General features: G+C 40.6%; 1 protein-coding gene across 5 annotated transcripts in view; it reads right to left on the bottom strand.

Annotated features, from left to right (window-relative positions):
* The window catches only part of SLC25A12 (solute carrier family 25 member 12), a 94,602-nt gene that overhangs the window by 5,017 nt on the left and 66,693 nt on the right, over nt 1-22,892 (bottom strand). For all 5 annotated transcript variants that reach the window (XM_039495430.1, XM_039495426.1, XM_039495428.1 and 2 more), the window contains exons 10-15: nt 19,698-19,782; nt 18,428-18,586; nt 13,320-13,372; nt 12,984-13,064; nt 2,890-3,030; nt 207-345 (exon numbers count right to left, since the gene is read on the bottom strand). In XM_039495430.1, the coding sequence (XP_039351364.1) occupies nt 207-345; nt 2,890-3,030; nt 12,984-13,064; nt 13,320-13,372; nt 18,428-18,586; nt 19,698-19,782 (658 nt within the window). The remainder of the gene's footprint in view (nt 1-206; nt 346-2,889; nt 3,031-12,983; nt 13,065-13,319; nt 13,373-18,427; nt 18,587-19,697; nt 19,783-22,892) is intronic.

Genomic DNA, 22,892 nt, shown 5'->3' with positions numbered 1-22,892 from the left:
TGCATTAAGCTGTTTATCCACATTATGCAAATGTAATTAGCTCTCATCAAAATTACACTACCTCCCACCAAGGATAAAAGTGATCAAATTTAGATTAAATCAGATACAATGGCATACTACCATTCATATGGGACTGATGAACGAATATTAAATATTATCTATTATGGGGGAAAAGGTTCTTTCTAGAAAACATATTGAGAAGTTACCTGCAATGGCACCAGCTGTAAGGAGATTAAGCCCTCTCACATGGCCATTTTCATCAGCAAGCATCAGTTTACTGTGAGCATAAACAGGAAAATAGATTGCAGAAAAGGGAATGTCTCGGAGGAAACATGCTTTGGCACCCTGTCACACAAAAAGGAAACATAATACAAACAAGTTATAGAAATAGAGTTAGAATTAAAGGCTGGCTGGCAGCCCCAGGCCACTGGGTATAGACTGAGCCAAGGGGATCTACCAGGTAACTAGTAAATGCAATATAATGTCTTAGGGAATGTAGTATGGAGATTTGAACATCAAAAGAAGCACAGGTTTCAGAGCACAGTTAGTCATTCGATGGTCAGCTCTCAGCTTCAGTGTTCGTTTCTAACTTTAGTGAGAGTGACACTTGACAATTAAGGGCCTGCCATCAAACCTTAGATAGATAGTTTGTCGTATAGAAATGTACACGAGAATTTAGCCTGCAAAAAACCTTCTCTTAGCTGATCCTGCTGTCCTGGTGACAGGGAATGTGCCGCCACACAAAAGATTTGACTGGGGCCCTTGCTCGCCACTTGCTCCACAGGAAGCTGAGAGCATTAGTGAGCATTTCCACTGACCCTCTCTGGCTGCCAGAAAAAACTGCACTACAGGGCTAGCACACTTTGCCCTCTTTCCCCATGGGAAAGTTGCCACAACATGGAAACGCTAAAGCATGGGAAAGTAATACGGAGACAAAGGATGGGGAACTTGAATGACTCTCTTGCCAGGAAAAAAGTAATTCTTGGTTAAAACTTGGCATACAAGGCCTAAAATCAAACTAAAGAGATTCCCTCGTGACACATGATACAATAGCTGTGGAGGTGCTGTTAAAATATGTCATGTTATTTGTCTGATACTGGGTGAATTACCTCCTGCTGCACAGAGCTCACCCTGAGGGTGAGCCATGGAGGCTGCAAAACTGTCTCCTCCACCCACCACTCCAGTCCACTCTGTGCCAGAATAGTGGCCACTGACTCTCTGGGTTCCCTACATAAGAGGCTCTGGGCCATGGGCCACATAAGAGTGATTCCAGGGCCTTGGGAGGTCGCACATTTCTAAAAGTTCCCTTCCACGCTGACTTATTTGGAACAGACAGAGAGCCCTCTGCAGGGGATCTGTGGGGCTTAAGTGGTATGGATGGTCTTGTGGAGAGATACTCTATGCTTGGATGAATTTCACTCACCGTGATTACATGTTTTAAAACCAGTCCCCTTTTGGTATTTACTCCACTGAGCTTTGTATTCTTTTTTTCTTTAACTTAATTCTCCTAAACCTCCTTGAGATGACTGTGCAATTTTAAAGAAAGATAAAATTTGTAATAGAATCACCTTTCTTGCCACCACACACAAAAATGATTACTGCACTCAAATTTTGCCCCATGTACCAAAACATCGATGATATTTAGGGAAACACTATAGCTGTGTGAATCTAATCTAGTGAATTCAGAAGAAAATTGGAGCTACGGAGGCAAATTTACACATTTTTACGGTGCTACATAGCTCCATAAATAAATCAGCTAAACCAATATTTTGGACGTGCACAGCTGCCGATAGCTGTTGAATTTACGTATTACTCCTTGCACTGGCAAAGGATACAGGAAGAAATACTCTTCCTTGTTTAAGAAAACTAATCGCTTCTGCACTATTACATCTGATCTGTAATGATGGTAGTAAGTATACCTGCGGGGAAGGAATCTGTTGACTGGCATTCTGGCAAAGTACAGTACGGGATTTTTTTTAAATGGAATTCATTATTGACAAATCCCACCACTTAACTTCTTAAAGATCTGAATCCTACTAAATTCTACTACTGTTTCACTGCTGCCAAATTATTAAGACAAAAAGAGGATGCTGCTGTGAAGATAACAATAGAGATAACTGAGATTCAAAATAAATGTAAGACATATGGGCTCCTAAACAAACACAAAAGAAACTTTTCACAAAAGCCTCCAAATGAAATGATCCATGCCAGAAGCCAGCAAGTCTGCAGTACAGAACTCCCTGCAGCCTGATATAAAAACCCAAAGGATAGAACAGGGTGTATTTTTATGTATCCCACTTCCACTAATATGAGTATAAGGGCAAGTCTACACTACAAAATTAAGTTGACCTAAGTTATGTTGATGTGCAGTCACTGCAGTAATTAAACTGCTTTTGCATGTCCACACTACGTTCTGTGTGTCGGTAGTGTGCATCCTCACCAGGAGCAGTGGCACCAATTTAACTGTCAGTGTGGGCACTGTGGGATGGCTCCTGAAAGGCAGCAAAAGTTGATGTAACACCACAGAGTCTACACTGACACTGCGTCAACCTAATTACATGGACTTAAGTGCTATGCCTCTCATGGAGGTGGAGTTATTAAGTTGGTGTAGTGGGAAAGTTACATCAGTGGCAGCTGCATTTTACTGTAGACACAGATTTAAGTCGATGTAAGCTGTCCTACATCGAACTAACTCTAATGTAGACCAGGGCTAAATGTGTTTCCCCAACACACACTCTTTTCTACCAGTGGGCTGCCTTGCAGGAAGAGATTATTTTTAAATCTGAAAAGATTTCTTTGTTTTACAACAAAGTTTTTGTTTTAAAAGTTCTTTTAAATTTAGCATAAAATGGTTTAAAAGTGGTGTTCCAGGAATGCTCAAATACATACCTTATAAAGACCGAAAATCCCCAGGTCTTTTAGAACAGTAAGGGCACTGACTCTGGGTCCTGTAGTGATTTCTCCTGCTACCTGCAACCGAATCTTTACAATCTCTAATGGATTAGTGAAGATGACCTGTGAACCTCCTGCCTGCAAGACCAGAGAAAATGAGTTGCAGAGAATTCTATCATTATATCACACCAATAAGAGTCCACTCCTGCAAGGTGCTGAGCACCTTTGGCTCCCACTGAAACAGGGCCGGCTCCAGGCACCAGCTGAGCAAGCTGGTGCTTGGGGCGGCAGATTCTAGGGGGCGGCATCTGCCCAATCCTAGGGCGGCACTGACGCTTTTTTTTTTTTTTTTTTTTGCTGCTCTGGCCGCCCTGTAGGGGGCAAAGGAGGGGAGCGCCCTGCAGCAAGCCTGGCAGGGCAGCCCGCATCCTTCCCTCCCCGCCGACCGGAGCAGCTGCAGCTCGGAGCCCTCCCGGCAGGCGGCGCGGAGGTGGTGAGCGCCCCCCTGAAGCCCTGGCTGCCCCCCTGCTCTCTCTCCCCCCCCCGCTCCCTCCCCTTCCCCCCCATTAGACCAGGCCGCACTCTGCAGCACAGGGAGTCCCCTGGCTCCGGCCGCCCTGTAGGGTTTTTTGTTTTGTTCTCCCCTGCTTTGCCGTTCCCCCACCCCCGCTTTGCCGCTCCAGCTGCGCCGCAGGTTGTTTTTTTTTCACCTGCTTTGCCGCTCCAGCCGTGCAGGTTTTTTTGTTTTTCCCCCACCCTGCTTTACCGCTCCGGCTGTGCTGCAGGTTTGGTTTTTTTCTTCCCTGCTTTGCCATTCCAGCTGCGCTGTTTTTTTGTCCCCCCCCCACCCCCGCTTTGCTGCTGTGGCTGCACCGTGTTTTCTTTTTCTTTTTTCTTCACCTGCTTTGCCGCTCCAGCTCCCTGTTCCCCCCACCTTTACCGCTCCAGCCCCACCGTGTTTTATGTTGGTTTTTTTTCCCCTGCATTGCTGCTCCGGCTCTGCTGCAGTTTTCCCCCCTCCCCCTTTGCCATTCCAGCCCCGCCGTTTTTTTGTCCCCCCACCCCACCCCGCTTTGCCACTCTGGCCCCACTGTGGTTTTGTTTTTTCCCCTGCTTTGCAGCTCCGGCGGCCCCCCCCCCTTTTTTTTGGTTGTTGCTTGGGGCAGCAAAAAAGCCAGAGCCGGCCCTGCACTGAAAGACATCAAGGCCCTATTACATTATGTATCTGCAATATGGAACACACTCAGTAAAATCCCTGTCCTGAAGTCTCCCATTCTTCTGCATAAAAACATGTGCTTTTTAAAGTAAATTGAAACTTAGAAACAAAGGCAGATTACCATGGTTCTGTATGAGTTTGTGATTTCTATTACAGCAATTCATTCAATTTTTCTTCTCCCTCAGACATCCATTTTTCTAAACAGCCACATTAGTACCTAAAAGTTTATCAACTTTCATCCATATAAGATATCAGGTTAAGTTAATCGTAATGCTCTGCAGTCCAAGGCTCAGGAGACCAGGAACAAAAGAAAATTGCTCTGATTCAGACAAAATTAGAGTTTATATCAAGTACAGTTTTGCCACAGAGATGAAGAATAAATATTAAAAAGGGAAATTTAATTGACCAATACTAGGGGAATATGTATGAAGTTTACAATATGCAGTGACAACTCAGAAAAATGGATATTTTAGTTGCCATAACTCTACAAAACTGAAAGTTATGAACTTTTGTACAGTTGTATTTTATATGCAGTATAATAGTCGGGTTCAATAAATGAAAACCAGCCAATGTGTTGAGGTGTTATTAGTATTTAGTGCTGCTGGCTGGGGGAAGTAAGCTGACTGAAATTTATATTTGAGGTTGTAATTTTAAATAATCGGAAGAGTGGTCAGATTTTTTGTGAGGAGCTTTTAATTGTTCTATCTGGAAAATTAAATAAATAAATGTAAACAACAGACATACCAATATTTCCAAATTCATTACAAAGGAAAACAGATAGCTAGATACAGACTGGCATCCATTTCTCTGACCTGAGCATGACACAGATATAATAGCTGGCAAATTGTTTTTACATTATTAGCAAAGCAGAAGCACCATATCTTGCTCATTTCTCCCATCCACTATTGCTGCATGAGCTGTTCTACAGATTCCGCATTTTAGCCTAAGACTTTCACAGAGCTGCATCTCAAATTTTACAGAGAGATTGATTCAACATGACAGTTTATTCCAGAAGCATGTAAATGTACTTGAAAGTGACATGTTTAGACTTCTCTTTGGTATGCTGAGGTACCACCCTTCACTTCTGGCAAAGTGCATGGTCCATCACAAAATGGATAATTTGTCTTTACTGCCTACCCCAATGTTCCTTTCTCTCCTCTCCCCCTCTTTAATTTTTTTTATTAAAACCATTTACAAATTTTATTTAAAACACATGGCACTGAACAAGCCCAGCCTTACATTAATTAGTATTTTCCTCTCATTTTAAAAACTCTGAATCCCTTCCTCATAGCCCTTTACATTCACCCCAACCTGTCAAAAACTTCACCTAAGGAAAGGGAGACTACCCTGAACAGCTTCCTTTTTTATCGTCCAGGAATTCAACTCCCACTTTGTGAGCACAGTGGAAAAATGCAGGAACTTGCTTCTTCTGACAGCTATCTATCTCCTACAAAGCACCCAAACAGGCTTTGAGTACCTACTAATGATTTAAAACTACTAAGCTAAATACGCAGTTCAACCAACTCACCCCTCCTGCCAAGCAGTTGCTCATAACCAAATCCCGACACACCCAGAATTGCAATCTGTGTTGGGGTTTGTCAGGGCTCAGCCTCTTCTGTCATGTGTAGTCATGCTGGCAGGGGTGGAGCAGCATACTCTACAAAATGTCATCTTCTACGCAACATGACCTCGCACACAGAGTGTGTGCAAGGTCAGGCCAGCCGAGGGAGCAGCACGCTCTGCAAAATGGCGTCCTCTGTGCGGCACCCTCTATTTAAGCCTCAGCATAATTTCTTTACAAATTAAGCACTAGACACGCCCATATATTGGCCTATACATCTATCTCCTTAGCTCTCTTCAAAGGCAGGTGTAATTAAAGGTCCACGCAATATGGTGTGATAGTTGGCAAATCTGGGCAACTTCAAACCAGGGGGAGGACGACACTGCAGAGCCCCAGGACCCTTCATTTATCACTCACCCCTTCTGTTATTTAGAGAGGAAATCAAACATCAACTCCTCCACTGATCACAACTGTAGACTGCACAGACTGTAAATTATTTCACTACTGATCAAAGTTCGCAATAAAGGAGAATGACAACCCTGACAATTAAATGGTCATCATGCTTTGAGTCAACACTCCTGACCCCAAATAAGGGCAGTTCACATTTATCTTAATGGCATAGTTTCCCATTTGTCATCATCATATTGGTTTACTTCTGGATAACTTTTTGAAGGATCTCTCTCAAACAGAGGAGTTAGGTTTTCAATTTTTCTGTTTCTGGAACACTTGATGCAACCATCAGGGAAAATGCCAACTTGCTGAGCCCCCACAGGCCAGCTCAATTTGACCCTAGCTCCTCTGTGATGAACTATATACAATAAGTTGTCTCAGTGCAATAATGCCACTACTGTCCAACACCATTTCTCAGACCTAGTTTCCTTCCTTCCAGTCTCCCTCCCCCTCACACACACTTAAAACAACAAAACAAAACAATGGATGATGCCCTGCAGGAGAAACATTTCAAAGTTTCAATCTAAACAAATTTTATAAAATTGCCAGCTGGCAAATTCTGTTAAATGATAACCTAATTCATTTTTCTTGTTGTATTAAACAAACCAATTTGAAAACGTTATGATTTTCCTACATTCATTTATTTCAATAATTGTGGTAGCAATAATCTTAGGCAGAATACTCGCGTTATAATGCAATATACAGTACCACAAAAACAATCCTCAAAGAAACCACAAATTTAGATGCTGAAACCAGAAATTCAGTTCTGCTAGACAATAATTTGTTAACTGATCATTAAATGTGCATACTGTGTTTACATATATGAAATTCTGGTTTTTATTTTTAATCAGCTATAAATTAGAATATCCTGCAGGGCAGGCAAAATAACTGTCCCTCGTTGCCTAACACCCAGCACAGAAACATAAACAGACCAATTCATAAACATTTCTATTTTCTACAAAAAATCCAATCTTCCTGTAATTAACATTCTCTATCTATCTGCACAAGTGGCTGGGTCTCTGTTAAATCCCAACAAAAGCCTGCTTCGGAAGGGACAGAGTTGCACAAATAAGACTCTAATTCACACAAAACTCTTTAACCATTTTCTATTAAAAATGTGTGTTTTGATACACAGATAGCTGCATAAAACACATCTACTAGGGGAGCCCTAACATGCGCAGGCTTATGTGTCATCATTAAAGCAGTATTTTGAAAAGTGCATGAATCATACCAACCTCATTAACATTTGGCACACACAGTATTCGAGATATTGACAGACTCCAATAACAGGCACACTTGTCACAAAAGTGACTTGGGAAGTTTCACAATATTTTAAAGAATATAATATAATAACTACAACCACAACTAAAACTCATTTTAAATGCTGCTCTTTAAGAATAAATTCTCTTGCCCAAACATTGATTTCTCAACATAACTTTATTTTTCATCCAGTGTTATAGGTGTGCCTGGACCGCTGCAGGTCTGTAAGGGTATGTCTGCATTGCATGCTAGCTTAAATCTACTTAGAATGGCTAATAAAAGCCATAAAGATACAGTGGCACAGGCTTCAGCATGAGCTGTACAAGCATGCTGGTGACCCTGGATACATACTCACATTGTCAGTCTGTGCCATCTTTTCTTCACTGCTATTTTTAGCAATGATAGCTAAATTATAGCTAGCGCACACATTTGCCAGCTTGTGTTGCAATCCCATCTCTTACTACAGTGTAGACATAACCACAAGACACCCGTTTCCCAAAATATTCTTTCAGTCTAAGGCCTGATACTGCAAACACTTCGGTACATAAGTAACTTTACTCATGTGAATAGTTGCACTGAATTCAATGGGACTATTTGCATGAGCAGGGGTTTGCCAGATTGGTTCCTTGAACATAATCATTTATGAGTATGACAAAAGAAGGAGGGAAGGCAAGACAGAGGACAATTATAGAAAACAGGGGAAGCGGAAGTTAACATTTTGGCAGTGTATGCATTGTAATTTTTTAAATTATTTTTATCAATGTATTGTTTGTTTTAAAGATTGTAAAAAGAGGAGGATTTTGAGGAATAAGGAAGAGGGAAGACTAAATTGGATAGGATCAGGGAGGTAATATGAGGCATAGGGAACAGCACGAAAGATAACGCAGAGGCAGAATGATAGAAAGGAAGTGTTAATGGAAAGAAACTGGTGGAGTGCTGGCACTGCTTGTAAATCCTCAGTATTTGTTTGCAAATTGGTTGTGCAAATATTCATGCCTCTTTTTTCCTTTTTCAAATAGTCCTATTTCTATTTAGTTATTTATATGTGTGAAACAGTGTGTGCATATGTGTGTATATACACACAGACATACATATCTCAAATGAAATTCAAGTACTAATATTAAAATTGGTTTATTTTTAATATAAAATTGTCCTTTTGCACCTAAATTACAATAGACACATTAAAAAAAAAAGTTGACAAATTTATTTCTGAATGGAGGTTATTCATACACATCAGAAATAACAATAATAAAAGCTTCTATTTAACCTTAATGTCACATAAAATAAAAACTCCACAAGGAGCAAATGAAGGAACTACAATTGACAGCAAAGGTTATGAGAGAAAAGATGTAGTTTGAGATCCCACAGCAAACACCTCATGACATGCCAAAGCCTGAAGGAAATACACAAAATGACCCTACAACATGAGACCTCTTGCCCTTTCCAATTCCACCCCAGAGGCATATGCTACAAAGGGGGAGATGTCTGCTCCAAGCCCTTGTTTACTTCTTACTTGGAACTGCCACATCCTGGACCAAAACTATTTCCCCATTCAACCAACTAAAATAAGAATATGTTCTTTGATGTTTATGAAGGAGTCTGATTTAAAGAACTTGCACTCCACTCCCAAGTCAGGGCTTTCATTGTTCATATACCTACAGTAAGCCTACTACAATACTGCTAAATAATACACCCCCTCTACATTTATATACGTATGTTTAAGATTGTAACAGAAATCAAAGCAATTTCAAATTGTAGCTGATTCTGCCCTTAACTCTCCTTGTACTTCCAACAGGCAAAGATGTGGAAAATGTACAACAGTACAAATAAAGGTAAACTATCATCTCTAATTCTATACTTCCTGCATTTTTCCTCTTTGATAATTAAAAACAATTGTTTAAACATTTTGTAACTTCTTTAGTTTTAAAAAAAAATATTTGACAAATGCCTACCTTGACAAGCTAGAAGGAAAAGCACACAAAAAACATGAAAATGTAATAAATTCTATTTTTGAAATAAAATCCAAGAAGCGTTTTAAGACTAAACAATATCATACTTGTTTTTTAGTTAAAAACATACAAAATGGTTTTTACAAAATTATTTTTAGGGCCATATTTGGCCTTTGGATGCATGCATATGACAGCTACAGTGGAATCTCCACATCTGTTTCAAAGAAAGAATTTGGGCCTTGGGCTTCCTGCATCTCTTACATCCCACATCCTCCTCCTCCTTCCTCCAGCAGAGATCAGAAATCTCCTCCAGGTGGGACTGGATGCATTCCTGTCCCAAGTTTTAATATCACACTGTCTCCACACTGTTTAGGAGCCATCAACTTTTTCCTGTTTAACTTACAGAAGTCACAGAACATTGTTTCTGAAAGGCTGTTAAAGTCCTTTCAATACATTTATACAGCACAAGAGATGTGCATGTGGCTTTACAGACTTAACATGGACTCTCTCCTCCTGACTGATGAACTGATTGTTTCAGAGACAATATTTAACTGTACAGCCTTATGGGACTCTCATTCTCATCTAAAAGCAAAACCCATGATGCTGAGTAGGAGGAAAGCTTGTAACTTACAGGTCTCCAGAAATTAATTAATTTTTATTTATTTAATCCATTTATAAAGAAACTATCAGCAAAATGTTCAAGAGTCATACAATAAAAATAACCCACTATCCCAAATACACAGCCTGAAATCACAAATAAGTCTGGCATGAGGGAGAATCCAACAGCCCCACTAACAACCCTCCCTCCCAATTAATAAAAATGGATTAATGGGCAGAAAGAGAAAGGTGGGTCCCCAAAATGGTCAAGAGTAGGCAAAAGAGTCAGGTGGGACCTGCAATGTGTCCTAAAGACAGATAACGAGGGACTGTGACACCTCAGTACAGGAGTTCACAGAAGTCCTGAGAAAACCCTGCCATGTCCTAGCCCTCACTGAGCCTAGGTACTGAGGGCAGACCTGTACCAGCTGACTAGAACAGCTGGGCAGGGACACATTTGATAATACTCTGCAGTAAACTGACATATTTGTAGACATCAGCCAGTGAGAAGAACTTCTTCACTCTGTACCCCGAAGCAGATGACATTCACAGAAGCTGACCCACATTGAGGGTGGGGAACCAAGGTTCAGGATAGGATTAATGAAGCATCTGCAGCAGTGTTCCACTTTCAGCCAGCACAACGACTGAATATCCTCACTTTGAATTCTCCTGCCCTACCTTGCTTGGAACAGGATCCATATGGAAAAGGTACTGCACATGTAGAGGGAAGCACTGACAATCAACTGGCATTGTTTCAACCACCTAATCCTGTCAGTTTTCTACTTTAGGTTTTAATGAGTTGCCAGCAGTGTGTCCTGGATTCAACACTAGTATTCGTGAAAAGAATAAAAGAAGCTGAAATGGCGTGAAGCAACCGTGCAGACAGAGCAGTCACCCATTTGTAAGCTATCATGTGACCTACGGGGGCTACAAGGAAGAGAATGTGATCTCTGAAGTAGCTGAAGTGAGGGCAAGTAGCCTGCTGTCTGCACCTCCTAAAAATGATTGGAGGGGCAGAACAGGTATGTCATCTTCCCCTAAATATGCCAAAAGGGGAGAAACAGGACTACTAGACACACCATAATACTCCAGAGTGAAATAGTAGGCCAATGGCCCGTCCACCAAGAAAATAATTCCTGAGAAGACAGCCAGTTGGAGGAGAGGGTTGTGTTTGGATAGCAATGTGGGGAGTCCTCAATTTCAGAGGAGCATCTGAATGTTTGAACCCTTATATGAAAATCAAACATTCTCTCAAATTTTCACATGTTCTCTAAAATCTGATAAAGATCCTTCAGATAGGGAACTACTTATCAGAAATAGATATGGCCTTTAATTCAGTTTTTATTATGTATGAAACAATTTGGTACAAAAGGATTTAAACATAGTAAATCTGATTATCGGAATTCACAGCCAGATGGAAATTACAAATACTTTGCAAATACTTTTAACTTAACACATCACAGGAGAGAAAAACACCTAATGAATTACACGGTCTGCAAATACTGCTTGTAAGACCGAGCTTGTGAGAAGAACGTTAGCATTTGTGGTTGATTTTTGATAGCTACATATCACAACTCCTTTTCCCTATATCCATGAAAGGATATAAACTTTGTACACTGACAGGTGAAGACTCGGGTATGTACCATACTGCCAAACCTAATCAGGGACAACTATAAGTAGCCTACCTTCAGGGTTTCTTCTTTGAATTTAAATCTTGCAGAGGTCAACCACCTTATTGCCCCAGGTTTTGTGGCAAGCTGAGGAGGTTTTATTCCAGCTTGCCAGCCTATCCAGCTGGAAGTGATTAGGGTTTTCTGCTACAAATGGATCCCTAACCAGCTTTAAACATTCTAGACTGTTACCAAATGTTGGGAAATCCCACAAATGAAATTAGCCAAGTTACAAACACCAAAGTCCATTGTCATTAAAAATGCAAACCAAGTACGGATTGCTTAAAGAACTACCAAATTATAGACTTCATTTCCAGTGTAAATTCCATTTGTATATTTACATGCTGCTTTTAGATAAACGTTGGAGTAAAATAACTCTAAAATTTTGTATAAAGGAATTTAAACAAACAACTCCCTCAGATCTGTTAGCTCAAAGCCAGTATATACTGTTATTCAATCTCCTTACATTTATGTAAACAATCTATTAAAAGAGTTGTTGTTGTCATTGTTTTTAAATGGAAGATACCAAGTGAAGACGTCGGTTTAATTCACTTTTGAGATTTACAGCAGGAACTGGGCTATCCAAGTCAGTTTTTAAACCCCCTTCTATGGGACTTTTTCTGGGAGGACCAAAGGAAGTTGATGATGATCCCTCTACTGACAGTGAGCATCTCGTCCCATTTACGCAAAGTATAAATACCATCCAAACATGCCAATAACTTTGGAAAGGGAAGAGGAGCACCCGCTCTTTGAAACTATGGAAGCCCCTCCTATGTACACCACATCCTGGGACTCAGTCTGACTGAGCTGGGTAAGTATAGTCAGTCAAAGATAGGAGCAGTAATAAACAGCCACTTCACAAAGCAGGCTTCCATGGCAAATTTTAGAGTATACGATTCATTCAGCATCAGTGTTGCTGACAGCAGTATTCACTTTATCTCTGCCGCTGAAGGGTAACAATGAAGAGAGGTGGAGGTAACAAGCAACTTTGGCTGGATCAGCAATGCCAGCACATCTCATATGTTAGCTATACTGAGAGGGTGGAAGAAAGCAAGGAGCAATACAGAGGGGCCATAATTCCACGCTGCTGTCCACGATTCATGAGACTGGAAGAGGGTGTGTGAATAGATCTTTGGGAACTGGATCACTCTATATTTCCTGCCCCCTTTCTCACAGCACTGAAACAATGCCTTGGGCATGCCACATGGAGAACTAGAGAGTTTCAGTAACTTTTCCTACGTTTCTGTGTGGAAGAGGATGGTATTGCCTGATGTCATGGAATATACATTATACTTTGTCTGTTATTCTGACTGGGCAGTGCGAGGGTGGGAATTCTCTCTCTCTCTTTTTTTAAAAATAGTTATGAACGGCATAGGACTGATACTTACACAACTTCCAGCAAGGATCTCTGCAAATACTGGAATGGAACCATCTCTCTGAGTGAACTTGTCTCTGACAAAATCATTAACCTAATAAAAATATACAATTTATATATTACAAACAGTTTCCTAGTTGAACATCTTTTTCTGATTAACACATATTACATTTGTAACCAAACTTAATGGAACACTAGTAAGTGTTCATCATTCATGCATTTAAAGGAAAGAAAGCCCAGCTGCTTCTACAAACATGGGAATGCCAGGAAAACAGACCTGTCTTTTATTACTACAAATCAGACAAAAATTAGTAAGAGACAGAATTAATTTAGAAATGGAGAAACTTACTGTAAGCTTAATGGCCTTTTCTGGAGCAACACCTATAAGCTGTGGTAACAAGCCTATCGAAATAGAGAAAATCATTAGGAAGCATTTTTTCTATCAAAGAAAATATTACTTTTGTAAGAGTCCAACACTGCTGCCTCTCCACAGGTGGAACTTCCTTTGAACTCAATGCCAGTTCTGCATGTAGAGCTGGCTGTAGCACTGGCTGCTGAATGTGCACTTATGCAATTGAATATCTTAATACTTCTGCTGAAACTGGCAATATAAAGGATAATTGGATCCCCCTTCCATAATCAAGTGAAACCAGAAATAGTGGTAAAAAAGGGGAAGGGCTTGGAATATTTGTTCAGACAATGGATCATTCAGCATTTTCATGAGTATTTTTAGCCTCCTTACTCAGCATCACTCTCCCATGAAGTATACAAATGAATGATTTACTCTATGAAAGAGTGAGGCTGAAGAATGACTGTCCAATATTTTCATCCTTGCAGTACACTGAAAGCAGACTGAGCTTGGATCTCTCCTCTACAAAAGTTTATCTTGTACTTTTGATGAAGGATGTTCCCTACCTGATTTAATTTATTCACATTAAACACATAATCATGCTATTTGATAACTAAAGCGAGTTTGGTTGCAACCTTTTAAATGTCAAAATTCCTAACATAAAATAAATAAAATGTGAAAGCTTGAAAGCTTGTCTCTTGCACCAACCAAATTTGCTTCAATAAAAAGATACTACCTCACCCACCTTGTCTCTGAAATAAAAGACATTAGTAGATATATAAGCAAAGCATTGTTACACACTGCCAAGTGTTGCCATTGCTTAGGTGACTTGTTTAATAAAACACAAAACACCACATAACTTTCCTTTGCCCAAATGACAATGTACTACTCAAAAATGTATGGTTTTTTTTCCTATTACTTACTTACATAGTTAGAATGGATATAGAGGATCAGCATTAGGGAAAAAAGTTAGTTGTAAGTAACATTCAATACAAATTCACTAGTTTCTCTACAAGTACCACATGAAGTGGCACATGCAGTACTTTAACTTTTAAAGCATTCAAGATGTCCTTTGTTTACAGGCTGCATTTTGGCATGCAGCAGCTGCCTAAGACAAACTAACAATTAACTTCTATATGGAATCACAGGGCTCAATTTTCTAGAGGCTACAGCTTATCTAAGGATTTAAAGGATTTCCATTCTTTCAGTACAACATGGTAGTATGCACTTTTAAAATTGTTACTAATAAATGTTTTCTATCCTGTCAAGTGTGTGTGTTGATGGACCCCTAAAACCTACTTTGAAGAGGCTGATATGAGAGACTTTTTTTTTTGCTTGTAGACAGCCTGCAAATATTCTTGCATATATACTACTGTCAGTCAACCCGAATCAATGACAAAAGCATGACCTGCTCATACACCTTTCTAGGAGCAGACTGATTTAAAAGAATAAATCAGTAGATGGCAGTCTTAACTTTCTAACATCCAGGATTAGATCAGCACCTGTTACTTTTTAATCTAAATCTTCTGCATAATCATGCAGTATAGTATATGTGTTGCAGAAATAAAAGGTTATAAATTGTTAATAAAATATTGATTTGTCCCTTTGATGATATCTGTAGCTTTAACGAATATTATAGGTGATATCGGACAACTTCAGTAAACAACACAAACACAGGTTTCCTACAGTCTTGCAAGGGTAAGGCAGAAAAAAAATCTATGAAAGTATTATGCTATTTAAATAATAAAGGCGGTATAAAGACCCACCACACTTAGCCCATTTAATTTACATAGTACCTTCCTCTAAGCCAGCCCACAGAAAACATGCACCTACACAGAAGGATCAGCAAATAATATATGCAATGTCTTGTTTTCTTCCAACCCAGTACTTTCTGTGCAATTTACAGGCTTACTACACTGAGGAAAGGTACTTATTACATACAAAGAAAGGTTGACAATGACAAAAAGAAACACTGCCCTCCCAGCCTGAGTCTCTGATCCACTGTGAAAAGAAAATCCAGCTCTGCAGTGCCCACAGTTTAAAAAAAACTACTAGACAAAACACCGCAAGACCCACCTCCCACTGCCTTTTATGTGCTGTTAAATACATGCATACACACACTCCGTAAATCTATATCTCAGAGAGCCTGAGATTCAGTGAGTTCTAGCAAGGGGAATTTAGAAAACATTTCAGAGTTAATTCTGGAGTTGGGTGGCAGAATCTAGTAGCCTTATGACAGATATTAATAAAAAATGAAGCATTCCTGTAAGGGATCACTTTATTTCTATGCAATTTATGTAGTAAAAACACACATCACGTCTGCACTGTCCTGTTCTGTCTGAATACAATTAAAATTAACACATTTATGCATATAAGAATCCACCTACAGATACACTGGGCATCTCTTCTGTGAATGCAATATAAATGTTTCTGTACTTCTACTTCTATATAATTGGAATGATGACAGTCTGGCATGGTTGTGGAAACAATCTAGCGCTATGAACTCAGTATTAGTGTCTCCACAGATTTACGTTTTTCAGGGACACAAAAATACTATAAATAACCATACAATCTAAATAAAAGAACAAGTATAGAACAGATCTAAAAATATTTTGATCACTGGTTATTTTAAGCAATACTTTAAAAATGTAAAACATTGTTTCATTCATGTATAGAGAGTCTTTGATTTCAAAGTGCTTGTCAAAGGTTACAAAAAGAGGCAACAATGGTACTGTTAGCAACAATCAAAAGTCAGAGAACATCAAACCCAGAAGCTCCAATGCAAAGCTACTGACTAAGAAAAAGGAAAGGAGGATACTGTCAATACACTAGAAAAGGAAGAGAAGTGATGGGGTTTCAGGTGAAATTTTAAATTATGAATTAAGGGGTAAAATTGTTCTTGTGAAACAATTAGCAAAACTGGAAAGCAAATCTATTTACCAGTAAGATAAATTACTAGCAAGAGCCATAACAAAAGCTGTGCTACACTAACTATGTCATCCCTAATATATCCCTACCTTTGTGTTCACTTTCATTGCAAGCCCTCAGAAAGACAACGTAAAAGTCGTACATTAATGACGTACCACAAATAATGAGATTATTAAAACCTCTTTAATCAGAGCAGTCTAGTTTTAACTGGATTCCCTAGTGTAAAAACTGCTCAGGGACTATCCCTTAAATAAATTGGAAGATTACCAATGCCTCCATGGACACAGCACAATGCAGACTACCCAGACAGGGAACATCAAGGAGATGGGGAACTCCACCCCAAGGAAAAGAACCAACATAAGAAGTACTCCTATGGCAGCTGGAGAAAGTTTTTGTGAACACAATTAAGTTACATCAAATGGTAAATAAGAATACAGGGGTTGGTTAAACGCAATGATTTCAGATGACCAGTTAGAAGGGCCCCAACCCAGGGCCGCCCAGAGGGGGGGGCAAAGGGGGCAATTTGCCCCGGGCCCCGGGCTCCGCAGGGGCCCCCAAGAGAAGAGCGGAGGTTCCCGCCTCCGCCCCTCTCCTGGAGCCTCAGCGCATCAAGTGCCCTGTCTCCAGCGGGGCCCCTGAGCCCCGCCGTGCTCAGAGCCGCGTGGGGAGGGGGCGGGGCTGGGAGCTCCGGCCTGAGCTCTGCTCCCTCCGCTGGGCCCGGAGCTCCCAGCCCCGCCCCCTCACCACGCGGCTCTGAGCGGGGCGGAGCTCAGGCCCCGCCGGAGACACGCTGCGGCTGTTCAGCCGAGGCGCTGAGGCTGCGCGTGAGGAGGGAGCCGGGGGTAAGAGGCTGGAGCCGGGGGGGTTGGCTAAGGGGCAGGGAGCCCTGGGGACAGTCAGGGCAGAGGTTGGGGGAGGGGGCAGGGAATGGGGGGGTGAATAGGGTCAGGGCCACCCAGAGGGGGCGGGGCAAGAGGGCGCAGGAGCTTCTTCGCTCCCGGTCTTCGCCAGCGGGGGGTCCTTCTGCTCCGGGGCGGAAGGACCCCCCACTGGCGAATTACCGCCGAAGCGGGACCCGCCGCCGACGTGCAGCCCGGTCTTCGGCGGTAATTCGGCGGCGGGGGGCCCTTCCGTTCCGGGACCCGCCGCCGAAGTGCCCCGAAGACCCGCGGCGGGGACCCCCCCCCGCCGCCGAATTACCGCTGAAGACCGGGCTGCATGTCGGCGGCGGGTCCTGCTTCGGCGGTAATTCGGCGGCGGGGGACTCCCGCCGCGGGTTTTCCGGGCACTTCGGCGGCGGGTCCCGGAACGGAAGGGCTCCCCGCCGCCGAAGACCCCGGGCCCCCGGAATCCTCTGGGCGGCCCTGCCCCTACCATATGACTTGAAATAGTAACAGTACTTTGAAATATGCCCGAGCTAAAAACAGAAGATGGACAACCTATATTTGAGTACATTGAAGCACTTGATTGACAAAAAGCAGTTTTAATTTCTCATCCTCGACTTTAGAATCAGTACTATACTGATAATCAAATTTACAAAATAGGAGACATATTATTCATATTTTAGAACTAATACAATAGTAGGCAGCAACAAAAAACAAGGAAGGTTTCAACTAGCGAATGATGTTTAGTTTTTCCTAAGGAAACATTTACAAATCATGGAGCAAATCCCATTTATCACTCATGTGAACAGAACCATTAAAAGCATGAGACTACTTGCTTGAGTATGATGGGCAGGATTTGACCCTTAGTTCAGACATTACATTTCAAATTATTCTGTTTCTGTCATCTATTATGTATTTCTCATCCTTCTCTAACAAATATTTGCATTAAAATAGGATCTTTGCTCCTTAGACACTCATCTGCTCCTGCTGTTTATCTCGCACCTACAGTCACAATCCTTTGTTTGTGAGATAACAATCAAGTCCACAGCACCCATAATGCCCCAGAAAATCAGGACTTCAAGCAATGTAAATAGCAGCAGAGGAACAAAGATCTTGTTTTTTCAAGCAAGTGTTTATAATGACACTGATCGAGAAGATAAATACTCAGTTCAGCTACATGAAATAGAAGCAGAATTGTTCTGATTATCAAGGGGGTTTTTGGTGTTTCCATAAGGGGTTGGCTGTTGATACATTGGATGAAGAAAATCACTAGATACCTTTGATTTATTCACTTACCTCTGTAAAGCCCAAAAAATCCTTCATAACGCAAAACTTTTTTAAAACAGTCATAGCTATTTTTATACATCAATTCTCCCACAACTGAACCAGAGGAGCGCTGATTCTGCATTCGTGTCTTCACCAGGTCTATGGGATACACAGCAGTGGCTCCCACAGCTATAAGCAAAAATTACAAAATATTATTTCTACAGTATGACAGGTGTGTATATTGCACTTGACTGTTAAAAAGAAGTACTAGTTTTCTACAGGAGTGACCCAAAACATGAGGTTCAGAGGATAATGCACGTTTATGGGCACTGCAAGGGAAAGTTGATGGCAGAACACGAGGCAGAAAAAGAAATCTTGGATGGACAATGTGGCATCCTTGGTGGATCAAAAGAATTATTCAGGATACTTCCCAACCTCACAAGGATGTTGTAAGAATAAATATTTGTATTTGTGTGGTGCTCAGATATTATAGTGATGAGAACCACAGAAAAGTGAATAAGTAAAATAATCTGTTCTCCTTGTCTGAAATTTGCCAAAGGTTGTAAGGACTGCAGAAGGCTCAGAATGCAGTGTAACTTCACCTGTTCTGCTGCATGGCTGGTGGGTATCTGGAAGCACATGTTCAGTGGCTCTCTGAACCCTTCCTGCAGGCTATGTGATGGATTCTGGCCCTCCCAACCCTGGAGTAGTTTTCTGCACAATTATCATTTACTCAGGCTGTGTAGGAGTAGAAGGGCTTGAATTTCACCCCTAACGTACAATATGTCTTAAGCAAAAAGTCACTGAAACACAAAGCCTTCAAATACTATTACAAAAAATGAAGGACAAAACCTTGTGACACCATTAGAATATAGATTTTTTTAAGGCATTTTAAAATGTTCAAAAACTATATTGGGGAAAATTGACAAAAGCTAACAAAATAAAAAAAGTTTGTTTATAATTATGTAGACAGCAAAATCTTCAGTTTTTTCCCCTCTCAATTTTGTTCTTATGTTTTTGGTATCACTCTCATCAAGTATAATCAATGGCAGTGCAATACTGCATCCAGAAAGCCTGTGTCATTATGAACGTTTTGCCCTGAAGACTGTGGAGCCAGAGGTGCCACTGCAACGTTCTGCCAAGTCTTCTGATCATAGGTAAAAATAAAGAGCACTTCACAGAGCTCTCCAGTTCTTACCCTTTCAAACAATGAACTGCACCTTAGAGGATCTCCTTTAGTCTGGTGAGATAATATTACATTAACCCAGCCTTGAAAACAGTACAGAGACATGTCACTCACCTCCAGCAACTGAGCCCAAAGTGAACCTGTAAGCAGACTCTGCTACTTGGAGCCAGATAGGCCTGCCCATACCGCCATAAGATTGCTGGGGGGGAAGGAGGAGGGAGACATGTGAGAAACTGAAGCAGCCTATGAACTGGCTTTTGTAAAATTAAAGAAAAAATTTGACAGAACAGCAGCTTTAGTTCAAGGGAAAAAAGAGTGGATAATCCTCCTTTGGCATAACAGAAACAGCACATTTTCAAATAAATCTCTCATATAGTGCTACCTCCTATACTCCTTGTCTGACCAAAGAAACAGTTTTAAAAATGATTTCTTTATGTGAAAAAGAAGGTGCACGCAGAGATACTTTTAATTTATGATTTTTCCCTTCTGTGGGGCTCGATTCTATGAGTTGGTGAGCGCCTTCTACTCCCACTGATTTCAATAAGCTTTGAGGACCTCAGAGACAGAGCTTAGCACCTCATACGATCAAGAGCATCATCAATATAGTCTATGTTTTATCAATATGTATGCATTAGATATCCCTACTTAGCACATACAGCACTTTACGGTCTCAAAAGCAAGGAAAAAAGTTATCTAGTCTTCATAACACCGCTGCAAGGTTAATAAGTTATAAATATAGGGTTGACTTTTGTTTTAAGTTATAATGATGAACCTCAGATTTCACTGACGTATACTAGAGTAACAAAGCAGTACATGGCCTTGGAATTTTTCAATGATAGACTTAAACAAATGTACATCTGCAAGGAAAAAGTCTACAGAGACTGATGTAGTGATGTCAACTAGTTAGAAAAAAGGTGCCAGTAGCAAAGTAGTCTAACTTGCACTCATGAGGCATTCTGTAAAGTATGCAAACTGGGCCAAACAGAAATCAGTGGGGTAGAGGAGAGTTTGTTCATTGAGTGTAAGATGAATTGCACACAGAAGGAAAGGAAGATGGCAGCAAGACTAGTCCCCTCCTCCCACTCCAAAAAAAGTGAATGATTCAAAATTGTGAATTGAGATCAAATGGAAATTATTGGGAATTAACTGTGTTCAAGTCAGAGAAGTATCTGGTCTGGCATAGTAAGGGTGATATTTTTACTTTGCCAGAGATATGCACAGTGCTGTATAGACACAAAAACCAAGACCCTGCCTCCAAGGCCTTACAATCAAAATTAGTCATCAAAGTCCCCTCTTGCTTATCCTGTGGTTGTACAAGCAAGGGGGGGAAATATCAACAGGTATATAAGTATATCTCCTTGCCCCATTCCCCCCACTTTTTTAAAGCCATTTGCCCCACGGCAGATGACCCGAACAATCCCGACAGTATATTTAGATCTTGAAGAGGCCCCAGGATGTTACGGAAAGGTTTTGCTCTTAGACCACACATCATGAACACGTGAATATGCATTAGAAGATATATGGCATTTTACTGAAAATACAGTTCCTATATTCCACAGGAGTGTATTTTAAAAAGGATCTATCACTAAGATTGCTTAAATGAGTTGTGCTGAGCTTGCTGCAGCACTGGGGAGTGAAATAGCCATTGCCATGCAGCAGGCACTGCAGCAAATTAATTTAATTTGCTGGGGGGGAGGGATAACTCAGTGGTTTGAGCATTGGCCTGCTAAACCCAGGGTTGTGAGTTCAATCCTTGAGGAGGCTACTTAGGAATCTGGGGCAAAAATTGGTCCTGCTAGTGAAGGCAGGGGGCTGGACTAGATGACCTTTCAAGGTCCCTTCCAGTTCTAGGAGATTGGTATATCTCCAATTATTTAAAAAAAATTAAAATTAAGCAGCCCTATTGGAATTGATATTCTGTTGCACAGGTACAAACCTGAAGTTATAATATATTGGTATATTTTGCTTTACTTGATTTTATTAAATGTGTGTGGAGAATACAGCAAAAATTGCAGAGATTATATAATTTTGGGGTCCACAATTCTTTTGCACTTTGATTGGGCAGATTTATTTATTTGTTTATTTTTGAAGGATATTACTGTGTGTATTTCAATGGGACATTTAAAAGTTCCCTCATGCAAACAGTCCCAAGCAGAGGGATGGTGCAGTTTTATGTCACAAAATTTTATGTCACTGATCTTTGTTAGCGTCTTCTAAAATCTTATCAGACATCCACTGAATGTCCTTGATCCTGCATTGTGTGGCATGCTGCTGAACTGCTCCACTGAAATTAGTAAGGCTTCATGCTGCTCATGAAGTACACGGTACTATATAGGATTGGCAACTATGACATTAAGATGAGCTCACTTCTTTTAAAATATAATGAAACTTTTACATAGGCCTTCCACAATATACACAGCCAAATTTCCTTCCCCAAGATATTTTCTTCCAGAATGGCTTGCTGGAATACAGCCTAACAGAGAAGAATGGAGAATATTCTGAAGTCTCATCAGATATTTATCAACTGTGCGCACGGATAAAAAAAACTCATAAGATTACATCAAAAGAAAAATCTTTAGTTAAGATCAGAAATATATTTTCCCGATGGGTGCCACGGAAAAGAAAGATAAATCTGAAGAATTTCCTCATGAATCTCAAAAAAATTCATACTGAAAAAAGCAACACTAAAATAAATCCCAAAGTAAAATGGTGTCTCGATTTATGTCAAAAAGCAATGTCCTAAAAGACTTGAAAAAGGACTAGTTCTTTTATCCCTGCAGTTTTCTTCTGTCTTCAGCACACTTGCTTCTCTTTAATCTTTTAAAGCTAGTCTCTTCCTTGTAAGCATCAGAGTCTTATCAAAATCAAAGCATTATTCTCAGATTTAAATCCGGATGTTAATACTCAAATTCTTTGTGGAACAAAAGTCACTTTCATCCTATTAAATAAGTGTTCACTATAGTTTGTGGTTCACTTGTGTTCAAATGTAAATAAATATAATTAATGCTATAGCTTTCAGATCATGCATATTTATAAACAGAAAATTACTGACGCTGTCATCCCCATCTAACCACTGTATACTGATATTCAACTGCTAGGTTTAAAAAAGTCTTAAGATATGTCAACACTGAAAAAAAGGAGTGTTTTTAACATGGGTTAGCTAACTTGGGTTAAAATAGCAGTGAAGACACAGAAACTCAGCTTTTAATTCAAGCTAAAGCCTACGGGGAGCATGGAGTTGAACTTGAGCGGCTAACTTGAGTTAAAAGCCCAGTTGCCATGTCTTCATTTCTATTTTTACCCTAGCTC

Source organism: Mauremys reevesii, linkage group 11 (assembly GCF_016161935.1).
Source record: "Mauremys reevesii isolate NIE-2019 linkage group 11, ASM1616193v1, whole genome shotgun sequence".
In the NCBI taxonomy this organism is placed as follows: Eukaryota; Metazoa; Chordata; order Testudines; family Geoemydidae; genus Mauremys; species Mauremys reevesii.
The sequence above is the reverse complement of the archived record's forward strand: the minus strand, read 5'-3'. Positions and strand labels throughout refer to the sequence as shown.